This window comes from Anser cygnoides, chromosome 4 (genome assembly GCF_040182565.1).
Source record: "Anser cygnoides isolate HZ-2024a breed goose chromosome 4, Taihu_goose_T2T_genome, whole genome shotgun sequence".
NCBI classification, from domain to species: domain Eukaryota; kingdom Metazoa; phylum Chordata; class Aves; order Anseriformes; family Anatidae; genus Anser; species Anser cygnoides.
The window spans coordinates 5,759,955-5,786,492 of NC_089876.1; the positions used below are offsets into that span (position 1 = coordinate 5,759,955).

Here is a 26,538-nt window from a genome sequence, read left to right on the forward strand (position 1 = left end):
AACACCTTGATCTCCACAGGCTGGGGAGACCCCTGCGTTCTCCTTGTCTCTGGATTCCCCGAGGCCACCTCCTGCTCACTCCCCGACCTCAAAGCTTGGCCAGATGGCTCCCACCCTGTTGGCCCACATTCCCCAACTCACCTGTCACAAGGTTATTTTTTACAGAGCCTTTAGTCAAACTCCTCTCCTGCACTATAAAGCAGTGCTTATTTTGTCCGTCTGTGCACCTGACTTCAAACGCAGGTGAAAAACAGCTGAGGCCAAGAGATCTGCTCGTGCTTACACACTCTGCTGAGCAGATGGGCATAGCTGAGGCTTCTCAAATGCAGGAGGCCAATCCTTGTTATGAAAGGATGCTGCTGTGCATAGGGCAAACGATGGGGGAAAACCATCCCCTAAAAATCATTAGAAGTTTTGCTGCTGAGTGCAACAGCACCGGGATTTTAACCTGAATATAGACTTGGAGCATCACTGCTGTGAGAGAGAGCCCTGAAGGACTTAGCTAAAATCAATGGGAGTGTTAGAAATAAGCTCTCAATGCCATAAAAAAGGGCAAACAATGTGCTTGGATCTTCATAGGATCAGTGTAACTGCTGGGGAGGGACAGAAAAAGAGTTTTCAACACCTCTGTCTTTGAAGATCTCTCCCATCTGTAGCTGCAGGGATTGGCAGCAGCAGCACTGACTGGTAAAATGTCACCACTGCACATATAAACTCTGTTAGAAACAACAAATATTCCCTATGAGGGAAAAAATAAAGGTCAATACTGTTTCAAAATATTTTATGCAAATTGAGTAAAATCTATTCATTTTTTTTTTCTTTAAAAATGAGACATATTTTGAATGGGACCTTTCACGTGTTCAGAACTCCATAGGTACAGGATAAGCTGAGGGGGGTGAATTTTTGTTTGTTTGTTTTGTCGGTTGTTCTTTACATCTTGCTTTATCCCAATTACATCTTTCCAAAAGAAACAGCTGCAGCACAGTCTCCAGTTCCAAAACGAGCAGTTCCCTGCCTCCAGCTGCTTAGGCTGAGGGCTAATCATCACAAGAAACTTCTGCTGAACGGATTTTCAATGGACATCAACATTGCAGGAGGAAACCAAAGCATCGCTACCGACCCATTCAAACAGCAGCAGGAGCTTTAAAGACGTCCTTCATCCTGAAAAGCAATGTTAGAAGGACCAGGCTCTGGGACTTGGGTAGGTGCTGCCAGGAGGGGACAGGTCCTGTCTAAATTAGATCAGATGAATCCACTTGGCTCTTTCCAGAGGGCTCCACATTTGCTCAAGCTAACTGCTCATGTAGCCTTTGAGGGGCATCTTACATGAGACAAATCCTATTACTGATGCAGCAAAAGTGGGAATAAGTTGCTCCTGGTCCTGCTATCTCCGTCTGTTTGATCAGCAAAATGGGTGCAGAGATAGATCGATAGACAGAGAAATGTATTACAGCAGACAGGATTTGTCCACGCTTAGCCAGCTGTCTGGCTAAATAGCAGTATTGATCCTGTAAATAGTGACATCCCTAAGATACCTAACTTATTCTTCAAGCAGTAAGTACAGGCCTCGGGGCATGGATGTCTCCACAGGATGAATTTTGCTCGGGAGAGGCAGCCATCCACTGCAGAGCAGCTACCGAATGGGGACTCTCTCCCATCTTATTTATTTCTCTTCCATTAGCCAAATGAAGGCTAGAAAGGTATCCCACTTTTTTCCCCTCTTATTTACTGCATATTCAGTTTGGAACTTTTATTATTTAATCCAGAAATGTGCAAGTTTTCTGAGCAACCATTGACCGAACAAGGTTTATTAGCCCCTTTATAACCAAAACGTTGCAAATCTGGAGGATTCAAAGCAGCTACAGGAAGCTGCATTACACACCTAGCTAAAAAAATACCAAACCTGTGAATAGCATTTGATAAGATTTTGATTGAAATGTGGCAAACCATTGCTGGCACCTCCAGATGCACAATCCTGAGAGCGGAGGTTTTTACAATGATTCTTCTGCAACAGCTTCAGCTGTTAAGTTTCGCACTGACTTGCTTTAATTCATGAGTTCTGGCTAAACTAAAAAGGGATTAAGTAGTTTTATTACACAATATTCAAAACAAACTGACTTGCAGAGCACTGCTTGCACTGACTATACTGCATTGCCTTCCCTAATACAAATAATACGGTAATAGCTGTTATATACAATAATAGCTAATACAAATGCCCAAATGTTGCCTCAAATTTCAAATATTGCAGTAAAGTAAAACTGAAGAGGACTCTGCAGATACCCACTGATGTTACTGTAACACAATCTGGCTGTCCTTCCCCATTAAAAGTACTTCTAAATCAGTTAAGCAATAGCTACAGAGACAATTATATAGAGAAACAATATATTATATATTATATATATGTATATTATCAAGAGAGACAACACACCCCATGGCAGGAGGGCTGGAATTAAATGATCTTTAAGGTCCCTTCCAAACCAAACCATTCTACAATTGTATTAATTTTCTGTCCCAGTGTTAGGAAGAATTCTGTTTCCCCAATTCATTTTGCAGTATAAAATTATCTTTATTTAAAACCCAGAAAAAAAAGATCACTGCTGATGCGATATTAATACCTCTAAAGGGTTTGCGGATGCTGGTCACTTCCATTAACCCACCAGTTGCCCTCCGGTAGGAACAGAGCTCGTGGAGATGGATATAGTTGTGATATCCAGATGCCTACAAGCAACACTGCCAAAATCAAGTTACTTTGGGAAGAAATAGAGTCTATTAAATAAATACATAAATAAATGGATGACAAATATCCATTGGTTACAGAAGACCAACCCAAGTAAAAATACCCCATCCTCAGGGACTTTGTACTTTTTGGGGAAGCCAATACCAATTTGACTTCACAGCCATGTACGGAGAAACTTTTAACTATAGGCTATATAAAAAAGCCCTAGAGAAGCTCGTGCCATGTGGTGGACTCTTGGTGGACACCTCTGGTGGACATTTCTCCAGGTCATTGCAGGAGAGCAGAGAAGGGGATACAGTTCAGGGGTGAATCCTTCCAGCCCAGGCATGCCTGTCAAACCTTGGAAGATCAAAAAGTTTCATTTCATACCGGAGGTAGAAAACGTTATCACCAGAAATACCCTATAGTTTATGGCCTAATAAAACAGGCAGGGAATACTTGACTTAAAAGATTGAATTACTATCACTGCTTATATCGGGTGCACTGGATGGTGACGGCGTGCTGAGGGTGCTGTTATCCCAGACGGATCAGTAACTGCCAAGAATGAGTTTCTGCGTTTCATTTCATGACTGTGATGCCTTCATATGAACATAAAACTGAAGGTAACCGTGAATGCCCACTCATAATTTAGTAAGGATAAACCAGACAGATTTACAATTTCTTCTACTAAACGGCTGTTTAAAAGGGAACCAGTAGCACTCTTAATTTTTTGGCTGCTTTTCAGTGACACCGATGTGACTGACTTCGTATTTGTGATAACATGGGCATTTGGACCTGGTAGATTTGTGCTTAAGGCTAGGAAGTCTGAGCAACAATATTTTTAATGTCCTTTTTTTCCAAAGTATATCCAAATGTGTTGAAACCCCACAAACGAAGTCAGCAGGGAACAATTTTAGCCAGATCTTACCAGACATTATTTTTATTGTTGAATGGAAAAGATGTTCTTAACTGCTTGCATTAAAATACAGTTTAAAAAATTCAGAGCTTTGTCCCTATAGCTGTTACATTTTTATTTTATTTTATTTTATTTTATTTCATTTTATTTTATTTTATTTTTGTGCTGCCGTACAACCTGAAACATAAGAGAACATTCAGGAGGAAGAGGTTTGTTGGAGGACAACAGGGAGGTTCTACGAGTAGCCTCGACAAAGACAACAACGAAATAATTTCTGTTAATGATAGCTGCCTGTTCTCGTACGGGTCTGAACTAAAAGCGATTTGTACCTGCTATCATCTCCGCAGAGAAAAGCATTTAAATAGCAGCTTGTTCTTCAATTATATAAGATTTTGCTATATTAGTCATGAGCCGTTGGATTTGGATTCCTCGCTGACCTGGCCCCATCCTCACTAAGCTATATTTAAAATTAAAGAAGGGAATGGTGAGCTCCTTTTTGAAAACCAATGCTCATGTAAGGACAAGAGGAAGACAAGATTAGTTTTTTAAGCAAGGAATTAAGATAGTAAGACAAGTGTCATACCGTCTAGATTTACAGTGGGGTTTTTCAATTTAATTTGACAGTGCCAAATACATTGCATTGGGATTAAACTGTACAGGTTATTAAATCCTGATTACCAGAAGCCAGTGCACTGTAGCAGGCAAATAACTCACAAGTTACTGAAATTACAGCTTTGAAAATGTTTTAAGGGAATTAATGTTTAATTAATGATTTTGATTTTTAAGGCCTTCCAGTAATAGCTTCACTAAGAGATTACAGAAACCTGCCAGACATTGTAAGCAGAAAGGATATGTGATGTTGCTGGTTTTATAATCAGCCTTGCACTGGAACAGCACCACGAGGGAACGAGGAGATTGGTGTGCAAAAAAAAGGACTGTCCCAGTTAGGAGGAACTTCACCTTCTGTGATTTTTTTTTGTTTGTTTGCATGATCAAATTTATCTCTCATCCTTTTAACATTACAGCATTAGACGAACTTTGAATTTAGAGTGATCCAAGAATATCCCTAGTTCAACCTCCCAAGTTAACTTGGATATTAATGTGCAGGGATGTTTACAGGCCTAAAATGATTGTTTAAAGTTAGCACCGTGCTGCTGGCTTCTTTTTGGTGCTAAATGCTGAGTAATAAATACTGAGTAATAAATACTGAGTAATAAATACTGAGTAATAAATAATATACATCATCATCACTTTATAATTTTCCAGCACGAGATCTGTATGAAACCACGACTATTGGTTACAAAACTAACTTACACCAAGAAATTTTTGTACAAACTTTTTCTTTTCTTCCTTAGTAGTTTAAGTAGTTTCTCATATTTATGTAGTTGCTTAGAAGAAGCTAAGTCACTGATCCTTCACTCTTTAGCTCACCACGTTTACCGTGATGATCTGACGTTACCTCACAAGGCTGTAATTGTAATTAAGGGAATTTGGAAGATGTGTGTGTGACTGCCTGTAAAAATGCAAACAGGAAAGTCTATTGAACTGAAAATTATATACATTTGGTAGCAGTTTTCCTACAGAGATGACCTTACAAGGACTCTCCGACACTAAATCACTAGGGATCTTGATGGCAATTTATGGTGCCCAGTCAGGAGACCGGGACATTTAAAGCTGACCTGTGGAGTGCTGTAATTGTACTGGGGCTTTCCGACAGGTCTGCTCTTGGTGGGTTACAGAGATACGGGGATGATACAAAACCCACTGAAGTTATTGGAAAGGGAAATGCGGTAGTTTGTAGGTTAAAAGTAGTTTGAGGTTAGAAAAAAAAAAAAAAGCATAAATGGCATTCTAAAGTTCCTCTTTTTAACCTGAGATACAGAACATTTTCGCTATTGTATTGGGTAAAATAGAACTGCAAAGAGGTTTGGGGGAATTCACAAGGCTTGATACGTTTGAAAAGTCCCTTGGAAAAAAAAGTCACTTCTTCCTCATTTCTTCCTGGAGCAGCTGGACCAAAGCCGAAGCCACCAGGAGGTATCTGGTTAAAGCCACCCGACTGACATGTTCCTCCAGACTTACCAACTTATCCAGATAAGCAAGGAGAAGGCTTTCCCGGGTTGCAAGATGGACCTGGCTCTATGTTTAAAAGGTATCAATACCCATTACAGCTTGCTAATAGTCATTACAGCTCGTTTTGCTCACTGCTTGTGATCGTTTTCTCCTTATCACTTGGTTTGGTTTAATACACAGAGCAAACAGCCTCTGTGCTGCCTGCTTAATTATTTCCATCTCTTTGTCAAGTTTCTCAGAGCAATAATTATGCCAGCTCGTAAAACTAGTCCTACAGTGGCAATAGCAGGAACCTGACAGAAAGAGTTGGTTTGTAACATGGAGCAAGGTGGTTCACTTTAACTAAACACTCAATTTCTTTCCCCTTAGTTTAATTAATTCAGCTTAATTATTTAACCTGCTAACCAAAGGTTAATTTGATTGGATCTTAAGCACTCTATTATTATATTTATATCGGTTGGGGTTTCTTTTTGGAATGAGCCTCGTGTTTTATTACCTCTCATCCTCATTAATTTTAGTGCTGCTGTTGATCTCTCTTGAAACGTTTGTTTTCTCCAGGGCCAAGTTAATCCATAATTCAGCGCTAATGGTAAATCGGCTGTGCGTTACCCGCTGCGCTCAGTGCTAAAAGCGAGGCCAGGGTTGGCGTGCAGGAGATGGATCGCACCCTCTCATCACGGTAAGGTTCAGGTACTGCAGTGATATCGCACCCTAAATTGTCACAGCTACTCTGCCTTGGACGTTAAAAGGACAGCTTCTTCCATCTGCTTTTAAATTTTTATTATTTTTTTTTAATGCCATCTTCTAAAAATGCATCCCTGCTCTTCTTCCTGAGCAGGGTGGGATAGAGGTGGCAGCCCTGCTACTAAAGGCTTCTTAAGGCTATTTTAGACTGCACCTTAAAAAATAGAAGTCAAAAAGCAAATGCCACACTACGAACCGCCCAGGGTGTTAAAATCAAATGTAACAAACACAAACTCAGGCCCGGGAGCTGTTGGGAGAAGCCGTCCGGTGTGCTCACAGGTGAACTGTCTCCTCCCTGGATGGTCACAGCGTGTCAGGGAGCCCAGGAGCCTCTCCACTAGCTGTGGGGAAGCACCAGACCCTTCTCCATTAGGTGGATTTTGAGTCAAGGTGCCCTAACCCAGAACATATCCACTGACCAAAAATCTGAGCTGGAGAACTTTGCACAAAACCTGCATAAAAATCGGCACAAAGCCTCCAGACCTGGTTCAGACCCCAATTTTTCCTCCATCCCTGCAGATTTTAATTCCATCCCTGCAGTACATCGAAGTCTGCGTGCATAGCCCATAGCCCAAGACCTGCTCGAAGTCCCCCCGGCAGGGACAGCTGCCAACAAAGCACCAGGCTGTGCCACGAGCATCCCAAGCACCCTGAGAAGCTGGAGAATTAGACTTGCCACGTTCAGGCTCCGATTTAACAAGCCCCTGCTAAGCACAGAGCTGAATGAGATCACGTCTGGTCCGGGGCCAGGAAGTAATGGTGCAGTAATGGTTTTATTGGCTTTTTCAGAAGGAGCTGTTCTACTTCAGAGAGTCAACAGCAACGTTGGCTCCCGCTAATCTCATTTTCAGAAGCGTGCTGTGTGAGAAGCAGCTTCCTCACAAAGCTTTGCTTGATTGCTCTCTGTTTATCTAGGATTGCATTAGGAGCCCGAGACTATCTGAAAGCAGCCCGTGGCAGTCGGAACAGAGCTATGATTTTGGGAACGGCTTCTGCAGCATCAGATTTGCGAGAAGAGATGCTCCAGCCTTTCCAGCAAGTTGGTGACTGGGTGGCAGCCAGCGTGCTCAGTACAAAGAGGTTCAGAATTCACAGAATAGATGTGCAGAAAGGGGAAGATTTAAAGGCATAAAAATAGCTCCTTTTTGTGAAAAAGGAGCTGTGTTTTCCATGCCCAAGTTTCAGACATGCGGATTTAAGACAGGCACGTGGTAAGTGTTGCAGCTAACACGTGATGATTAGAGAAGGGTTAATTGAAAATAATGTAGTGTATTTACCTTAAGCAAAAGGAAATCAAATGCAACATCAGGGTGAATTTAGCTTGGGTGAAGTGCTGTTTTAAGGGAAAAGTGCAGACAAACTTTTAAAGGAACTAGAGCATAAATCTGTCTCACAACAACCTGTCCATGGAGTAGTTACCTTAAGAATGAAATCACCACCAGACCTGGTATAACAGTTCTTTATTTCAGTGTCTCTAACACAAAAAGAGGGCTTGCATTTTGACATCAGAACCATGCAAAGCACCTGTACACAGAGAACAATATATCAAATGAGTGTCTCCCTCCTGCTACATACGGTAAATTTAGGCAGGAAGACTCGGTTTTCCTTCGCATTCTGCTCTATCCTTCCACAAATCAACCAGCTGCGAGAGGTGATAATTAACCTTCATTCCAAACCAGTAATTTGCCACAGAACAGTATTCTGCACTGCCCCAAGCTGCTCATAAATGCTTCCGTAAACATCCTCAAGGACGCTCAGGTTCTGCTCTCCTTTTACAAGGATGAAGTTCTGAACATCTCCAGCTACTGGAACAGGCTTTAACAGAGGTACTGCGGTAATGCAGTTGTACAAGAACAGATTTTGGCTCAAAGGATGAATGTCTTCTCCATACAGAGGCCCAAAAAAGGCCCTCATTAACATCCCAGACACAGGGACGCAGAGACCACAGTGCCCCTAGGCTCAGAGATTTGTCATATGCACACAGGATTAATTAGACATCCCAACTATTAAAAAACAGTGGTGTAGAAAAAATAAAAGGCATAAAATACCGAACCAAAAAGGTTCCAAATAAGGCATCAGCAGGTCCCAACTGGGTGTGCTCCCGTTATGCACATCATCCTCCCAGCCAAGGTGGCTAAGAATGACGCATTAGGGCTGTATTTCTGACCTCAATCGTTGAGCGCTAAGAGCAGCCCGAAGGGTTCAAGTTCTGTTCCAAAAAAAAAAAAAAAAAAAAAGAAAAACAAAACAAAAAAAAAAACACAAAACAAGAAGTATTCTTTTTGGTAAATATTTCTTAGAAAATCAAAATGTTAAAGCAATTTGTTTAAATGATTCTTTAAAAAAAGACAACACTCCTATAAAGTAAAAATATATATATATCTAGAAATAGAATATAATTTCTTTTGTGTTTTTTTTTTTTTTTTTTTAAAAAAAGACATTCAGTATCACATCAGCGGATTCTGGTCAACTCCCCGTCCGCCTCCTGCGATACCCGCTGCTCGTTAAGGCAAAACGTCAGGCTGGCACCGTTACGACAGCTGAATCCAAGTGGCCCAAGGCAAAGCAGAGGGGGCAGCGCGCCGGCGTCAGCGGGGCTGCTTCTCCCGCACGCTGACCGAGCCGTCCTCCATGCCGAAGTACACCACCTCTGCCATGTTGATGAACAGCCCCGTCTCCACCACACCTGGGAACGAGAGCATTAATGCCAGAGAGGTTTACAGAAATGTGTCCAGCCTGGGTGACTTGCATCAGCCACACCAGGAGCCTTTACCACGCAGCCAGACCGAGGAAATTCTCTACAGAGTAAGAAACAGCTCCCAGAGCTCCCCCTGACGTTCACACCACCCCAGCCACACGTTTACACTAATACAATCACAAACATGGCATTTTCAGCTGTCTGATGACCCACAGGAATCAGAGGAAGCCACACAGCCATAAACTTACCCACTTTAGCTTTTAAACATGTCTGAAAAATTATCTTCTTAGAGTACACCTGGATAACACTTTTCCAGATGTTAAGACAGCAGATCTGCTGCTGCCTCTGCAATTTGTAGCCCATTAACAGGTGTGCTTCTGGTTGCATTTAATTAGGTAATTATGGGGTGCTCTTAACTTCACAGTGGTCACTGAGCCGCAGCCAGAGCCCATAAACACCCAGGCTAGTGGTTTCCAAACCAGGCAGGTGGAGGATGCAAGCCAGTGCCATGGGTTCAAACAGAGCCTCCAGGCTTTTCTCCTAGCCAGCAAGAGACTCCTCTAGGAATCAAACCGAAACTTCCTCCGGGACAGGGGAGAAAAGCCAGCTTTTCACATTGCTTAAATCTTTGATACCACAGGGATTACGGCCGCAGAAAGGTCCATGAGAAGTTAATCGCCCTGTCTAAGGGGAATTAAGGGCAAAATGGATTTGAGGCCAAAGATCAAGGAGGAAGAAAAAAAAAATAGCACCAGAGCGATGCTCATCCAGTTGGTCCTTCCTTATACAGACAAAAGAAAAGCCCAGGGATACCATTAGCTCTGTTTTGAGGCACATGAAAACCTCAAGCATCTTTAACGCTGGCATTTGTAGCGATGCACAGCAGCCCCCAAGGCAGCAGCTTGCTGGTGCACGTGGCACTCAGCATGCCAAAACCCTGGTCCCGTAACGGACCCAAAGACAGAGGCCACCAATACTCAGAGCCAGCAGTGAGACTGCTGGGTGAGCCCACGCGAGCTGGCTAGGATATGGAGCACTGCACGGGGACAGCCCAGCCCAGCAGCGCTCACTGGTTCATTTACATCAGCCACTGGTTTGTTTAGATCTGCTCCTGCCAAAGGTCTGAACCCGCCATCTACTGTTGGCTGCAAGCAAGTGCCAGGTAATTATTCAGACCACAGACACCAGGACAAGCCAGGGCAGAGGTAACACCCTAGCAGCTTGCTCCGAGAGTTGGGAAAAAGAAAATGGGTTTGTTTTCAGCAAGTCAGCCTTCTAATAGGCATTGAGGGAAGCAAAGCCACTAAACAGAAGCAGCTTTAAGTTACTGGGAACCCTTCACCAAGCCTAAATTCATGGCCTCTGGCTGGTCGTGTGCTTTGATCGTGGTGCCAGGACAATACTTTGCCACTTTGCAACAGGATCCCAGCCTGTTCCTATGCGTTCTGGCAATACACCAGCAGCAGTGAAGCTAAAGGCAGTCCTGCTGTGCACTGCAGGGGCAGGAAGTTATCTGGGATGAACTCAAAGATAAAAGATACAACACTATGTATTCAAAAGCTGGCCAGATTCAAGGGCAGACTTTTGCTAAGACCTCCAGCCAAGATAGCCAGATGAGGCTGAGCCAGGCTTCATCTGCTCAGGAGTCCTTGCAGAGAAGCTGTTCCATTTGCACAGTGTCATTGGCCACTGCTTCTCTTTTGCACATAAATAGCTAAAACAATAGGTATGACACACTGCAACCTTACAGCAAGGGGAGCCCCCAGGGCTACACAACAGTACTGAGACGGAGCTGTAAGCAGTTTCTGGATAACACAGCCCAGTGCAAAAACAAAAATAACACAGCCCAGTGCAAACCCCTCGTTCCTGAGTCCACCAGCGTTTCCACTAAAAGCTCCTTGCTAAATGGACACAAGGAGAGTAAGGAAGAGAATAAGACTGGCGTGTCTAAAATGCAAAATGGTGTACACACACACACATACACAATCCCAAGGTCAGGGCTTTCTAGCATGGACCAAGCCTTAGCCAATGTTTGTTTTTTATTTACAGACATTACCTGGTATCATTTTGATGGCAGTGTTCACTTCGCTCCATTCATGAACCTTATCAAACTTCCAATCCAGGATGAAGTTCCCGTTGTCCGTCACCACGGGGCCCTGGGAAGCAAACCCATCTGTCAGCACCACGAGCTCTTTTCCTAGCAAGCGCAGCAAGGGACCATCACAGTCTCGCACCAGGAGCTGTCCCCGCTGCAACAGTTTAGAGAAAGTCATCATTCAAGTAAAGGAGGGCAGTGCCCTGCTCCACAAGAACAATAAGCCTGTAAGAAAAACCATCACCCAAGGCAACTGTGCCTCCTGCATTCTTCTGCATACAGGTCACAGATAATAACGCAGAAGCTGGAAATAATGATGCGATTTCATCACTGCGGTAGAGGATCCTTTTCGCAAGAGTAAAACCCGATGAATGTCCTAAAAAAGCTACCATATACAGCTGAAGCCAAAATAAGACCCCCTACCCCAAAGATAAAGGTGTGCCACACACTGCTGGATGCCATGGGGAGGTTTTGGAGCTGAAGGACTGCTGGCCTTCAGTGTCCCAGACGTGCTCTGCACTCTCTCAAGCCCAACAGTTGGGTCCTTTCAATAAAGCCAAAAAAACTGGGGCTGAGAACAAGGTGTCTCAGCAGCTAGGAGCAGGGTTTGTGACCACACACTCCAGCAAGGACCACGGCAGGAAAAAAGCATCCTCCAAGGTCATGGCTCGTGCTGGAGCAGCACCAATGTGCATTCCCCAAGAAAGGCTGGTCTCAATACACGGAGAACAACTGGTTTGCTCTTCTCAGGCTCCTAAACACAGCCCCTCAACCTCTGGCCAAGGGATGAAATGCACCAAAACCAAGTACTCAGCCTTTAGGCGTTAGCTCCAGCTGTTCCTGCAGACAGCTCTCTTTTTCCCTGGCTAAGTCCCACTGTCCCAGCCAGGACAGGACAGTGGCAGTGGAGACAAAGCAGCTTCGGTTTTAATTTAGTCCAGCTCTTGCTCCATGTGGCACACAGGAGCCCAATATCACCAGGAGCTGCCCACCCAACTGAAGATACATTGGCAGCACAGACTGCCCTCCAACCCCCAAACATCCCTGCGGAGCAGCTGGTCAAGTATTTGTGGGTGTGATGCAGGACCTGGCAGGACAGAGAGGGTTCCCACAAATACAGTGACCCGGGCTCTGAACAGAGAGACCCAGAGCAGCCCTCAGACGTGGGCTTGGCAACCCCTCTTCTTGTTCAGGGCTGCTTGCTTTGAGAGGGAGGCCAGAGAGGCCTTCCGTGAGCAACCCCAACATCTAAACACGCAGTTCATTAACCGAAGTATGACTGGGGAGGAATTACACAAGGGGCCAGATCTAATCAGACGAAAGGTCCTCCGTTTGGTCACGTTCAGGTGGCTCCTTTGGGCAATCCCGGGGCCGATCAGGGCCACTCACCGCTTTGCTGACAGCCATCCGCAGCTCTGCGGCACCCCCAAAGTTTCTGGTCAGGGCTCTGGTGACAGGGACGTAAGCCATGGGGATGACTTCAATGGGGATTCCCTTCTTCCACTGTTCCCCGAGACTCTCTGATTTTTTCCTGAGGACACGGTTTGAGGCGGGATTAGTGTCAGACATCACATTGCTACCACAATTAGCTAACATAAGACACTTATCGCGTTCCCTCTTGCCTATCCCTCAGGTGTAAGGCTCTAGAGAGCAGAGCACTCCGTTTGCACATGCACATGTGCAGGAAGAACAGGTTTAATGCGGAAAGCTCTGCTGATAAGCCCCGTTTTTACACACTTTGGACAAACAGGACAGAGGTTGGCTCCTCTACAGCCTCGAGGCTGCATGCACAGAAGGGGAAATTTATTCCGTGCCGACAATCACTGAGCTCAGAAAGAACGGAGCAGCCATTTCCCCACAAGCTCTGCTGACTCGGAAGCAGCCCTGCTGAGTTGAAAATTAAGGAAAAAAGGCCAGATTCAGTTGGTGAAGCACTGGGATCCAGGCTCACCTCCACTCATCCCTGCTCCCCTGACCTAACACGGGACCATCCAAATCCTCCCACAAGACAGAGGCGTAACAAATCTTAATATTTACCTGTAATCGGCAATAACAATGAAGCATTTGGCATATCCTGCAACTATCTTCTCCTGCGTCAAGCAGCCACTGCAAGGGAAAAAAAGAAAACGTCAGAAAACATCGGACTGCTCCTCGGCGGAGCCCCGAAGCCGCCCACCGCCGGCGCCCCACGCAGATGCACGGACAGCAAAGCTCACCCGCCACCTTTGATAAGGTTGAGGTTTGAGTCCACCTCATCCGCTCCATCGATGGCAACGTCAAGCTGTAGGGAGAGAAGAAATTTGGTGTGGAAACCTCACCCACACGGCCTCAAGGCGCTGCTCTCGGTGAAGACGGGAGGTGAACTTGCCGTCTCAGGGGACCACCCGGAGAGAAGCCCTGCTCTTCTTGGTCACGTCGTGGTGTCGGCGGTTGGGATTTGAGGGCATTTGTGGGTTTTGTGAAGTGGAGGAGCCCGGTTCAGCAGACAGAGACAGCCTCCTGGCCCTGCAATCCCTGCCCGAGTCACCCTAAAAACCCAGCCTCTCAGCCAGACCGCTGCTTTGAGCAAACTAAAAAGCCCAGGGAAAAAATAAATTAAGCTGGTTCTCTCCCTTCCTGCAGCTTTTCTCCCCAGGGAGGACAGACGAGCCTGGTGCTTTAGGAAGGACCAGGCTAAAGGCAGGGCAGGTGAGGTCTCGGTCCCGCTTACCTCTGGATGTCGGTCCAGGTCACTCAGCGTTAAGCCGTTCTGCAGGATCAGCTGCCGGGCCTGCGCACCAAGAACACAGCGAACACCATTTACCAGGGGCAGGGAAGGAAAACAGCCTTGTGGGGTCGTTCCCCCCGCCGCAGCGAGGATGGAGGCTCCCTGGGAGGCCTGCAGGACTCCGTCCCGAGCTCACAGAGAGGCTGTGGCCAGCACAAAGGCACGGCAAGGAGAAAACGCTGCTTCCGCACCGGATTCTTTTATCCAAATAATTACGATTTGAACTCAAACGCTCAGACGGTGCAAAGGGAATGGCCTGAGTGCAGGTCTCTCCATCCTAAACAGCAGGAAGCCCCATCAGCTTGGTGGGAGACACCTGTGTCTAAGCCTGAAGACACATATGGGATTTTTGAGTCCTGTATTTTCCATTTCAGCTTGGACATTATATTCCCCTGCACCCATCTAGCCCCTCCGATTTCCCTTGGCTGAAAAAGCGGGAGCAGGAAAATGAATTATTTGCACCGTAGCGACATGGGGCTAACGATAAAAGCGTTATTCATATCGGAAAGGAACAAACAACAATCGAGAAAGCAAAAAGGAAACGCACAACTCATGGCAAAAGTGTGGGAAGCCTCCTGAAACAGCAGTTTGGTGGCCCCGACCGGCTTTTACTGAAGTAGCCGTGCATTTCCCTCTAGTGGCAACACGACACAGAGCACCTGGAGCCACTCTCCCCTTTGTCCACCTGTTTAAATGTAAGACGGACCTTACAGAACCTTAAACGGGTTGAATTTTCTGTTGCAAATCACTGTTTGAGTGAGAGTCCCTTCTTGCATGAATTCTGCCTGAGTCTGAACTTCTGATTGTGCTGTGGCTATTCCAAGAAACCCGTGTCGCAGCCTGGATTAATTCATTCCCAGCAGTTTTACCCACTTACAAAGCGCACCAGTCACACGTAGGGGCATTCCAGAAACATTAAGAAGAATTAGATAGTCCTGGCAATGAGAAACAACTTGTATCTTTTCCATTTCTCTATCATTTTACAGCATGCAGTTTTAACACCCATGGGCTGCGGGCTCTCGACCAAACTGTGCACTGGGATTGCCCCGAGGGCTCACCAAGTACAAAAAGACCCCCGTCAGTGGGCGTACATTCGTGGTGTTCGTGTACGGAGATTTCAGGGATCTGGGAATTGAAAGCATTGGAAAACACTGTGCTGCACATGCAGGCCAGATCCTGGACAGGCTCAGAGCGAGCGGCGTGGAGACGAGGTGGCTCTCCTCGGGCCCTCTGCTTGCAAGGCGATGAGAGCAGGCCGGCAGAAATCAGCAGCAGAGCTCCCACAACGGGGGGCAAAGTGGCAGGACCCGCGCAGCGCTTGCACGCCCCGAAATGAGCGGGTTAACCCCGTTTCCTTGCCCAGCCCCGGGGATCCAACATGCAGTCCGGAGCACTGCGTTAGCTGGCTGGAGGACGGGTCCTTCGGGGATTAGACGAGTGACGGGTCGCTGCCAACAAGGGTCTGGCTCCGTGCTCTCGGCACGCGTCCGGGTGCAAAGAAGAGACAATGCAAAAGCCAAGGGACGGATACTTACCCCGGCACTAGCTTTACTGATGGTGACGGAATAACCCAACCTTACAACAGGGAAGGGAGAAGAATAAAAGCCCACTGAAAGCAATTCTTCCTTGCCAGTGACCTCAGGCAGCCATTTACACCTGTACGTAGCGAAAATAAGAGGCTGTTTTGCTGACCTGGGAACGTTTCCCTGCGAATTGGTTGAGGTCTAAGAGACTGCACGAGATACGAGGCAGCCCCACATTTGGGGGATTTGGGCTCGTGCAGGTGTGTGACCTATCTCCTCCCTTTACCAGCAACCTGGGTGTTTTACTGGGAAGGAACTCTGATGTTACATGCACGATCCCAGCACTTCAAGGCAGGGCAGGCTCCAGCTCACACTCACCATGAAACTTTTATCAACATTCCCTCTAAGACCTAACGACGTAACTCAGAGGAGTTTTTCTAGGTTCTGACAGCACGTGGCATCTCAGGATGGGGATCAGTTTACACAGATCAAAGAGAGGCCATCACCACAGTGTATGCATGAAACAGAAGTACTGATATAGGCTAAAATATAATTTATTTTTTTACTCTTTGCTTTTTGCAGCAGTTTGCCACTGGTTGTTTGCAACTGCTGAGAAGAGAGAGCCTCACGTTGAAAGAACATCTGCAGGGCACAAGGGTGTTAAGTTTTCATAAGGTTTTAGGATGATTTAGGTTGGTCTCCATCCAACCTCCAGCTCACAGCAGGGCCAGCGACCAGGCTGCTCAGGGCTTTGCTACACAAACCTCTGAAACTGTGCACAGCCTCTCCGGGCAGCCTGCCTCACCGCAGGATCGGCCTCACGGTGACAAAGTTGTGACAAAAGTACAATCCCGGAATCCACACCAGGACTGAGAAAAGGACAAATGTCCAATTCCCAGACCAGAGTGTTGCCACCCAGCCTTGAAAACCCTGCGGGTGGCCCCCGTCCCACAGGCTGGCACCGTCTCCTCTCCCCACCCTAAGGGGACAAGGTGCACAGCTGCTCCTCTGCAGCAAGTTTCCACCTCAGGGAACAGAGGCAGAGAGACCAAAGGCATTTCCCTGAAGGCACAGAAGCAGCTCAAAAGCTTCCTGAGCAGCTCTGAGTTTTACCACGGAGCCACAATTCTCCCTCTCCCCGTCAGCTTCTCGACAGCTAGGTTGGTATGAGCTGATCCCTGCAAAAGCTGCACTGCAAGGGAAAAACTAAGCTGATTTCTCTCCCGCAATCTCTTGTAAAACCCAGCTGACACACGCTGTCAAGCTCCTCCTGAAAACACAGGAGCTCGCGCCGTGATTTTTACAGCTTTCAGGGCCTGATACAGAATCAGGGAAGGAGACTCAGCATCTCCAACGTGTTTTGCATTATGAGCCTGCGTCACCACAGCCAAAGGAAAGATGTTTGTGAGCACGTGGACGAGAAGAAAACAAAGGAGGGAAGCGCTTACCTGAAAGGACGTAGGGATGCAGACAATTGTCAGGTTCTCTTCTTTAACCCGCTCGGCTGGAGGAAGAAAGCAGAAGCCTTGGTTTGTTCGTTGCAGAAGGGAACACCGCGCACCAACTCTCGCTGTAAGGAATCAGCTCAGAAAAGCCCCTCTGAATCACCGCAATTACTTGCTTGGCTTGCAAATAACTCGGTCACGCTCAAAACGCCAACAGGAGCCACCCTGCAGGGGCTCAGGCTCTGTCTCTGCAGCAGCGTTTGAGCATCCCGGACACCACGAGCCGTTAACCTTTGGGTCTCCAGCAGCGGAGGCGCGAGGGTTGTGCCTCATCAGCAGCTCCCGGGACATCGGCCCCGCTCCCCTCTCTCGCTCCATTAGACGGGCTTTGCTGTGCTCCTTGTAAACAGAGCCGCAGCAGCTGCCTGAGAGGTTTTCTGGCTTGTTGCCTCGGGGACTTCGCGTCCATTTCTTATAAAACATTTAAATATACGGCAGGGAGAGGATTAATGAAACACGGTATTCCGTTAAACGGAAGGAAAGATTTCTTCCCTCGGGTTAATTTCAAATTACGAAAATCTATCGGTACGATATTACTGTGGACAAAATGTGATTTTAGTAAATACAGTGCAACAGCCATCTCATCAGAACAAGCACGTGGGCCACAGGCTTCAAGGCAACGCAGCCCTGCAGGGGTGGAGGATGAAATACACGGGGCCACGTGCTGCTACAACTCACATCTCACATTTCTTTTGAGATCGATCCCGTGTTAAATTTGGAAGTGGTTCTAACACTGAGGCAAAGCCAGGCAGCTGAATCGCAGCTCCCAAGCCACCTCCCAGACCACCGTGTGCAGGAGACGTGGTGTGGGGTGACGTGGGGGTGACAGGCAGATCACACCACGATCCCTCCTGTCCCCTGCCCGAGGAGCTAGGAGTCACCAGGGGACTTTGCAGCCACAGCAGCCGGAGACACCCCGAGCTCTGCTTCCAAATCCGAGTCCCAAGGCCGAAAGGGAACTTTAAACCTCGGTGCCCACCGTAATGAAGCACGAGGATAATTACCCTCACACTCACTCTGCAAAAATGCGTTTGCTTCACTTGAGAATTTTGCAAAGAGGCTGAAAATTTCTGAATCACACCCTGAGCAAATTTGCACCTCAAGGCAAGCAGATCGACCTAGCTGTAGGGTATAAAAAAAAAAGGCGCGGCAGGATTTCATTCCTTGCCCTGCTTACACCTCAGCAGGACCCTCGGCGTGAATGCCGTGCGTGCGAGCAAGCAGCGTGAGCTGCATGCAAACGGGTTAATGGCAGCACAGCAGCTGCATGGCCCGAAGCCACAAAGCAAGTCAGGACCGGGCAGAGCTGGAAGGTTTTTGGCTCCGGTTTGGGCAGAGCTGGAAGGTTTTTCGCTCCAGTTTGCGGCGGGTGCCAGTAAAGCGCATCGCCTGGCTCTCCGGGGAGAACAGGTGGAAAGCACCGCCCTGCTGAGCAAAGCCGAGGGAATCAGTCCCTCCTCGGGGCTCTCTGTGCAAAAAGTTTGGAGCACAAGACCCGGCTGCAACCTCCGGCTTCGAGAAGGACGCGGCAGCGGGTGAATACACCCAATGTATGAGCATGAGCTCTACGTACGCCTGGTTATCAATTAGTTGGGGCAGCTGGGCAAGAGGACTTTCTGGAGCGGGAGCAACGTGAAGGGGAGCACCCTACCTAATCGATGCACCGCGTGGACAATCGTGGAACCGCTCCCGATGCCAAGAACTTGGTTGTTCTGCAAATCAAAGAGAGACGGGAGAGCTGTTAGTGGGGCACGGTGCAAGGCCTCCGCTTTTCCAGCAGACTCCGTATTTTGGGCACGTGCAAGGGGAACCTTGCACAGAGCTGCCCGCTGACACGCTGACAGCGTGCTTCAGACAAGGAGAGGAGCTCGCTCCAGCACGGCAGGACCGCTGCCTGCTCTCCATGAGGGTGCCTGAGGGATTTGAAGCAACTCACCCACTTCTCACAGGACCTGAGCTCGCTAAGTACCGCTGCGCCTGACTCTCGGGGTGCTCAATGCACGCTCGCTACTGGTTGCTGGCAGCGCCAGAGGCAGCCTCAGCAGCAGCACGTAGGGGCTTGAATTCCAACTAATCCTTGAGGGACTGTGAAGAGGGCAGCCAAAACAACAGGGTTTGTCCTCCCCCGCAACAGCCCGGCGCAGAGCAGGAAGGAAGCCTGAGAAACACTTGCACAGGACCTCACAGCTCAGCCTCCTGGCACTCCCAGCCAGCGGCACGTCTCCTCAAAAATAAGCAGCCTGGTTTGCAAGCCCCAGCCCCGACACAGGACGAGTCTTTTCCTCCCGAGAGCAGGCGAAGGGGAAGGTGAGCTCTCGGCAGGCAACGGCAGCCCTTCTCCTGCCGGAAAGCTGGGCGCTTCCCCCAACACCACAGAGGAAGAAGGTGAAACGGCCTCCAGATAACATCTCCCAGAGAAGCCGCACAGTAACAGCAGCGGGCTGCTGCCAACGGTGTTGTTAGTAAATACTGGGCATGCACCAGCAGCCAAGGCAAAGCAGTTCCTAGAAGATACGAACACCGTCCCCTAACACAGGGCACGGAGCTGGCTGCAGGAGGCTCCAGCGACACCCCTGAAGGATGAGTGAGCCTGGCAGCGTGTGCTGCAGAGGATCACGCTTTAAACACAACTCAGCCCTGGACTTTTCTCTGCTCGTGGTCCAGCTCGAGGATCACTGCGGTCTCACCCACAACACAGACACGTTTCTAAAGCACGCCGCAGGCTGAGGCTGGTTGGGCGCAGTCGTGCTGCCTGCCCCAGAGGATGCTCTGCCGTGTAAACCTGTGTTTTATTATCAACTCAGCCTCCCACCCACCAAGAACTACCTGTGGCATCTCGCACACTAATTTTCGGTGTACTTGCCCCTGGTTTGGACGGGATCCAAAGCTTAAATTGACTTAAGAGGGCACGATATCACTACAGAGATTTCAGACGCTAAAGACTTCCAACCAGCCAGAGGTGCAAGCACAGAGCTGCTGGGTGTTACTTCTTGGATGTCAGGCAGCTCTTCCTCCGTGAGCTACAAGTCGGAGCTCAGCAGATGTGGAAAAAGCCACATCTGCAGCATTTCAACCAGCTGAAACGTTACTGGGACGTGAGCCTGCCTGGAAAGGCAGAGCTCAAGGCAGGTCACACTCCCCTACGATTAATGACTTCCCTTGCTTCTGCAGCTTAAAAGCTTAAAAAAAATAAAAAGTTCTTTGAAACCCAGCACACAAACAGCTCCAGCTCTTCCTAACCACCGTGACTCTGCAAAAGAAGGGGAAAGCAACAGATCACCACCGCGTGCTTGCGACACTGCCAGCAGAGCTACGACATGGGAGAAGCCTAGCAGCAACCAGGGCTTCTCAGTTTCACCTGCCTGGCTGGCAGAGCCCAGCAGAGCAGCTGCAAGGGGCGAGCAAGGCTCGTTTTGGCCATGCAAGGGGCAGTTTCATCTCCTTGACCTCACCTCTACAGGCTGGGACAACTTTTTGGAAACCCTAAAGCAATGGTGAAAGCCTCAGCATCAGCCACCCCATTGTAATGAAGTGGGAAGAGCTCACCAGGCTCATCAACAGCAATAAACCTGAAGGTGTTTATCGGTGACAAGAGGCAAAGCACCCTCCTGTAGGAGGTGGCAAGACTTTGGGCTCAGTGGGTTTCCCAAAATTCAGTTTAAGCCGTTCTAAACCAGTGCTGTCACAACCCTGGCCCTACTGCGGCTCCCACCTCTTCCGTCTCAGCTCCAACCCCAGCCAGAGCAGGGGCAAAACCAGCCCAAACCCACCCAATTTTAAAAACGGGTGCATAGCAAGCCTGCCTTGAGTTACAGACAGGGCACAGCACAGCAAGTGCACCAGCAACACCTCACAGGCATGGCCGGTCCAACACAAGCTTCCAAGATTCGGATTTACATGAGCAAAGAGCTGGAGATAAACAGCACAAAGGCCGAAGTTTCCTCACGGGCATCTTCAGCCCTCTGTGGCAGGTGTGCCTACAGCGGCGCTGGAGGAGCTGTATAAAGGCAGAGCTAGCTGTCCCCGGGCAGTTTAGGGGTCCATGCTACCTGTGCTGCTCCTGTTTGAGCTCCTCCATCCCGGTGTCTGCTTGAAGGGCTCCTGCTCCGGTTCCATGGGTTCTGCTCTCAAAACTGCCCAGGGACAAGCGCTGGGGGTAAAAACACTGACCTGGCTTTAATTAAATGAGAAAGAAGAGGAAAAAGAAAAAAAAAAAAGGTATCCCCTGCTAATCTCCACCTAACGCAGCTGCTGCAGGCTGCCCAAGGAGCTGATGTTAGGGAGGACGGCCCCAGTGCCGTGAGCCTGCAGCAGAGTCAGGCAGGAGAGCTGTGTCCTGCACAGCCCAGCCCCAAACCCAAACCCAAACCCAGCAGCACCTACCACACGTGCCTGGCGCACACGGGAGGCGATCTGCAGCTGCATTTTGGGGGGATCCTACTGCTCCCTCTGCTAGCAGTGATAGCAGCAACGGCCAAAAGCAAAACTGTTAGGCAAAGCAGCTGCTCCCTCCCGATACAAGCTGAAGGGGAGACGCGTTTTCTGCAATAGCTGAGACCATCCAGCTCTGGGGGGACTCTGACTTGCTTCGCCACCATCGCTTCAAGCCAGCTTGCAGAGCAAACACTGCAATACTACCCCCACCGCTGCCTCTTTCATTATTAGCCAGGCCCTGAACTTCAACCGGTTGGGACGGGGCCAGACGTCACCGTTAAGTCCGCCCGACCATAAAACAGTGCAAAAGTCAGGACTCAGGAGTCACGTTGTGCCCCAAAGGCTGAGGTGCACCCGCCGCACGACACCCAGCAGCGCCACGCACTGAGCAGCCCCGCTCCTGGCGACACAAACCCTTCACAGACCCACACACCGTGCAACTCGGGGCTTGCTTTCGGCAAGGGAAGGAGCTGACGCCACCGAGAACTGGGCTCCCCCTGCCCCACTGTCAGCTCTGCAGTGGGCTGGGGGAGGGCAGAGCGGCTGTAAAAGAAGCAAGCCACTTACGGGACACCGGGGAACCCGCTGACAACCGGGCCTGGGGGCAAGCAGGGTGGAAAAAGGGATTTTTTTCCTCCCCGAGAGTGCTAATATGGACGTGGAGCCCTACACCCCCTTCTTCAGTGCTGTTGAAGAGATGGTGAGATAACCCACTGCTCGGCAATAACCCACTGCTCGGCAATAACCCACTGCTCGGCAATAACCCACTGCTCGACGACAGCCACCGACCCTCCAAGTGTTGCCCACCAGCCTGTCCCAAAGCTGGGACACTTCTGCTCCTATCTAACCCTCGAGGGGGTGACCGAAGCCCTTCGCCCCCTCTCCCCCCTGGCAGGGGGCTGCCACCCCCTGTCCCCCCCCCAGGGCTCGCTGGGCTGGGGGGCGACGAGCCTGGGGGCGAGCCCAGCTCGCAGGGAGGGAGAGGAGGGAAAAGCTGGGGGTGTCCCACCCGGGGGGGGCTCGGGGACGAGCCTGGGGACCGGGACGGGACGGGGCAAGCAGGCGGGGTCCCTCACCTGGACGTGCCTGTCCACCGCCGCGCAGGCTGCCAGCCGCTTGGCTTCCTCGGCCATGGTGCCGCCCGGCCGCCCGCGGGAGAAGGCTGCCGCGGCCCCGGCCGCGTCCCCGTCCCTGTGCCTGTCCCTGTCCCTGCTCCTGTCCCTGTCCGTGTGCCTGTCCCTGCCCCTGCCCCTGCCCCTGTCCCTCCCCGGCGGCCGGGCAGCCAGGGCGGTGCTGCGGAGCGGGCCGAGCCTGCCGGGGAGCCGCATGCCGCCGCGGCCCGCCCCCGGGGGGCTCTCCCGGCCGGGCTGCGGGCCTGGGCCGAGCCGGCTGCCTGCCTCCCTCCCACCTCCCTCCCTCCTTCCTTCCTCCCTCCCGTCCTCCTCCTCCTCCTCCTGCTGCCGCGGGAGGCTGGGACTTGTAGTGCGGCCAGCCGAGGACTACAGCTCCCACAGTGCCCCCTTGGGGGAGCGGCTCCCGGCCGGGCTGTGGTGCCGTGGGGTCGGGGCCGAGCTGGGCCGCTCCCCTGGGGCTGCCCGGAGCCCTTCACAGCCCCTGTTCCCCGCCTGGCAGCAGGGGAGCTGCCCCCACAGAGGCAGCGTCACCCCTGGGACAAGGGGGGACACGGACGGGACAGGAGGTGCTGGCCCCTGGGGCGGCCGGCACCCGCTGCTGCTTCTCCCAGCATAAAGCACAACGGGGTTTTCCATCAGGGAGCGCATAAAACCTTTTCTTTTTTTACTTTTTATACATATTTTCCCCTCTGTCGCTGCTGACACCGTGCCCCGAGACAATCCCGGGGACGCGGGTCAAGCCCAAACCCGGCAGCCAGGCTGAGACCAGGCACTGGTACAAAATAAAAAAGCCCTCTCCGGGCTTCGTCCCACGTAGGCAGCTGGGATTTGCAGGTACAAGGTCACACCACCACGAGTGGAGAATCTTTTTTTTTTTTTTATTTGCACAACAGAAAAGCTGCTGTTGACTCTATTTTTTATTTTTTTTTTTTAGTTCTGCACATGACTGGCTTGTTCTGCTGCCAACCTCTGCAATTCCGCTGTGATTTTTTAAGGCTAGAAACGTTTCCTTTTGTTTTCCCTGGGCAGGCACGCCAGCCTTTGAACAATGGGGCGTTATTTGAACAATGGCTCTATTATCATCACCCAGGCTTATCGGAGTGAGCTAAGGCCTTACCTTTCTGTACAGAGCAGGTGACTTGCTATTAAGAGCATGTGACTGCTATACAGAGGAGCCTGGAGTTTTGTTTGCTGGCAATGATTTTTCCACGAGATACACGTTTAAAGTCCAAAAACGCACGGTTAGTGGAATCTAGATTTCAGAAAGAAATCCCTCCTAAGTGCCACAATGCATTAATTTTGAAGGAGAAGCTGACTGGGCTTGGGTGCCACTCCGTTCGGCATCCTAAACGTTTGACTTCTGCTTGAAATAAAAACCAGTCCTGTTTTTTTTTGTTTTTTTTTACACTGATTCAGCAAACCCACCTTTACATGCGGGAGTCTCTCGAATCCCGCCTGAGTGAGGAGCGTTGGTGCTGAAGTTCGAGCCGAGGTGATAAACATGTTTGTAGCCTCAAAGCAACTGCCGGTGGCTTTGGCTTGAAGCGCATCCCGCAGTGCACGTGCCTGGAGGAATGCAAACATTTCCACTTACAGATAATGCTGCTTTCCGTTAGCGTTTTCTCTGAATCAGTCGGTGAGGTACAGTTCCAGTGAACGCAGGAAGATCTTTCCCAGAATATTCAATTTCTGGTGCGCCGAGACTTGCCTGTGCACAAAAAGAGGGCACTGGACCTTTTAGAAATGCGTTTTCCCTAAGTTTCAGTGACAGCCACCTCTGTTTGCAAATGGCTCAAAGTCATTCTGTACAAGCCTGTGTTTGCCCCTTGTCAAAGCCGCTCTGGGAGCCAACACTCATCCTCTCTGCTTCAGTACAGAGGGAGGCGTTTGAACCTGCTTTGAATAGATGTTTTCCTTGTCGAACAGGGTGGCAACTGCAAGATGTTAACCCTAGCAAAATGCCACACTGATGAGCAGGGAAGCGTGGACCGTCGGGCTGGGGAGGGCGGCTGCGTGATTCTGGGTGCTGATTTTTCGTCTGAGGCTGAAATTACACGTTAGGAAATCACAGGGTAGCAGAGAGAACAGCTTGCTGTTGACAAAAGGGAAGATTGTGCTCTTTACTCTCGTCACCCACCATCCATTCTGGTCCTGGGTCCACAGATCGCGCTGGCTCTGCCATTGCTCAGCCCCTGTGCTGAACCGATTGCCACACAGGTGAAAAGAGCAGCTTCCTGCCAGGTGTGTGAGGTTGAACCGGCTCAGACAAACTTAGCCTGTAACACCTCCCTGAAAGGGAATTGTATAGCTAGTTTATTTAAGCTGCTCTGGTCTAAGCACTGTCCCCAAAAAGGAGCTTTCCCTCCCTATGGTGGGGAACCATCCATTTGCCAACTTTTCCTGCTACTTCCATACGTGGGCGAGGAGCTGATTTTTCAGCTTTTCAGATTTTTACAGATTTTGCCGTCAAAACAACTGGCAAAATCAGAGTCAGTTTTCCTGAATTTGTGCCTGTATGAGGAAGGCAGCAAGAGCAACCAGTTGGCAGTGGGAAGGCTGTAAGACCGCCCAGCTTAAACCTATTGCAGAAGTGTGTGCTAACCTGAATGAAATCCTAGCGAAGGCACGGCAGTCCCAGGGTGTCAGACGTGTTTATCCAACTGTCTGTCTCATTCATTTCCTAAGTGGTGTGAAACAGCCAAAAAGATAAAACCTACGAAGGTAAAACTTCACCGACACACAGGAGACAGCAAGTGGAAGCATTTTAAAGCACTCATCTTTCCAGGCAAACTCTTTTGCTGTTTGGCAGTGGCTCTCCAAGCCGGTTCTTCCAGTCACATCCCAGCAATTACGTTCTTGCTACCTAATTTTTTATCCTGCAAACTCCAGTTCGGTGGCATTTCTCCTGGATAACACCTGCTTCGCTTCCCGTCTCTGGTTTGATCTGGTGCTTGACTTTATGCTGCTTATGAAAAGATATCAGCAAGGGTGCTGGTATACTAATTCCAATATATGCAGTATTTTGAGAGCCTGACTTTTCCTGGAGGAAAAAAGTAGGCTATAAATAAATCATTTTTCAGGGGACTACTAATGGCCCTTGGTACAGGGCAGCCACAAGGTGGCACGCTGGGCTTTCACTGCTGTGCCTGGCTGCTCTGCGAGCAAGTTATTCAAGAAAAGCAGGCGAGTTCTTAGGTGGAGTTCTGTAAAGCACCGTTCCTATTAACATCCATCCGTCCTGCAAGTACAGGCTTTGATTTCCCGATAAATGTCTGGTTGGATCTTAAGTTATTGTCATATGATTGAAATAGATCTCTTATGTCACTCAGTCAAAACAGAATGGAGCATGTGAGTCATGCTTTGCAAAAAGCAGGAAGTTTGGTTTTGCTGGCACAAGAATTTAATACAGAGAGAAAATTATACTGTCGTATTGCAATGTTTGGCTTAAGGATTTCTGAATAGCGTTGCCAATGTAATAGAGAAATAAATTTCCAAAACAGAAAAGTGAGAACGGGTTACGATCACTATTCCTTATGCTGCAGTGGTAAGGTGTCTAGAAGAAAAACATAGACTCACCTGAAAACTATTGGACCCCTTAAAACAAAAAGCAGCAAGTGGCAGGCTTCTGATCTGGGTGGGACAGGGGTGGAAAGTAACATGAGAAAATGAGTTAATGCTGGTGGGTGTGATAGGGACACTTGCACAAGGCTGTTACTGTTTTGCCTCAAGTGTAATCAGTGAATCAGCGCAAAGGTAGAAGTGCAAGCCTTGTTGTGAAGGCAGCATTCAGATCCCCTGAAATGTGCTGGTGTCTGTGGTTATTGAGTATTTGTTTCTAAGCCGCTAGAATAACTGGTGGGAAAATAGAGTTTCCTGCAAAAAGCGTAACACAATGCTAAGATTTGGGGGACAATCTATAAATACAATGGAGTTT

General features: G+C 49.1%; 1 protein-coding gene and 1 long non-coding RNA gene across 2 annotated transcripts; one reads left to right on the forward strand and one right to left on the reverse strand.

Annotated features, from left to right (window-relative positions):
- Positions 1-7,892: 7,892 nt before the first annotated feature.
- Positions 7,893-22,882, reverse strand: RPIA (ribose 5-phosphate isomerase A). Its single transcript, XM_048046145.2, has 9 exons — positions 22,548-22,882; positions 18,689-18,749; positions 16,981-17,036; positions 13,953-14,012; positions 13,459-13,523; positions 13,280-13,348; positions 12,632-12,773; positions 11,204-11,303; positions 7,893-9,135 (listed from the first exon to the last, which is right to left on the reverse strand). Exons 1-9 carry the CDS (start codon positions 22,797-22,799, stop codon positions 9,038-9,040), a joined length of 903 nt encoding a protein of 300 aa, XP_047902102.2. The 5' UTR covers positions 22,800-22,882; the 3' UTR covers positions 7,893-9,037.
- LOC136790626 (uncharacterized) lies at positions 21,244-26,115 on the forward strand. Its single transcript, XR_010830917.1, has 2 exons — positions 21,244-22,171; positions 23,539-26,115. It is a non-coding gene; the product is annotated as an uncharacterized lncRNA (long non-coding RNA).
- Positions 26,116-26,538: the final 423 nt, after the last annotated feature.

Excerpts from the sequence above, each read along its gene's own strand:
- RPIA (XM_048046145.2), bottom strand. The coding sequence starts at position 22,799 with ATGCGGCTCCCCGGCAGGCTCGGCCCGCTCCGCAGCACCGCCCTGGCT. Across the intron at positions 18,750-22,547 it reads CGGTGGACAGGCACGTCCAG|AACAACCAAGTTCTTGGCAT; the intron begins GTGAGGGACCCC and ends TTTGATTTGCAG. Across the intron at positions 13,524-13,952 it reads ACCTGGACCGACATCCAGAG|CTTGACGTTGCCATCGATGG; the intron begins GTAAGCGGGACC and ends CTCTCCCTACAG.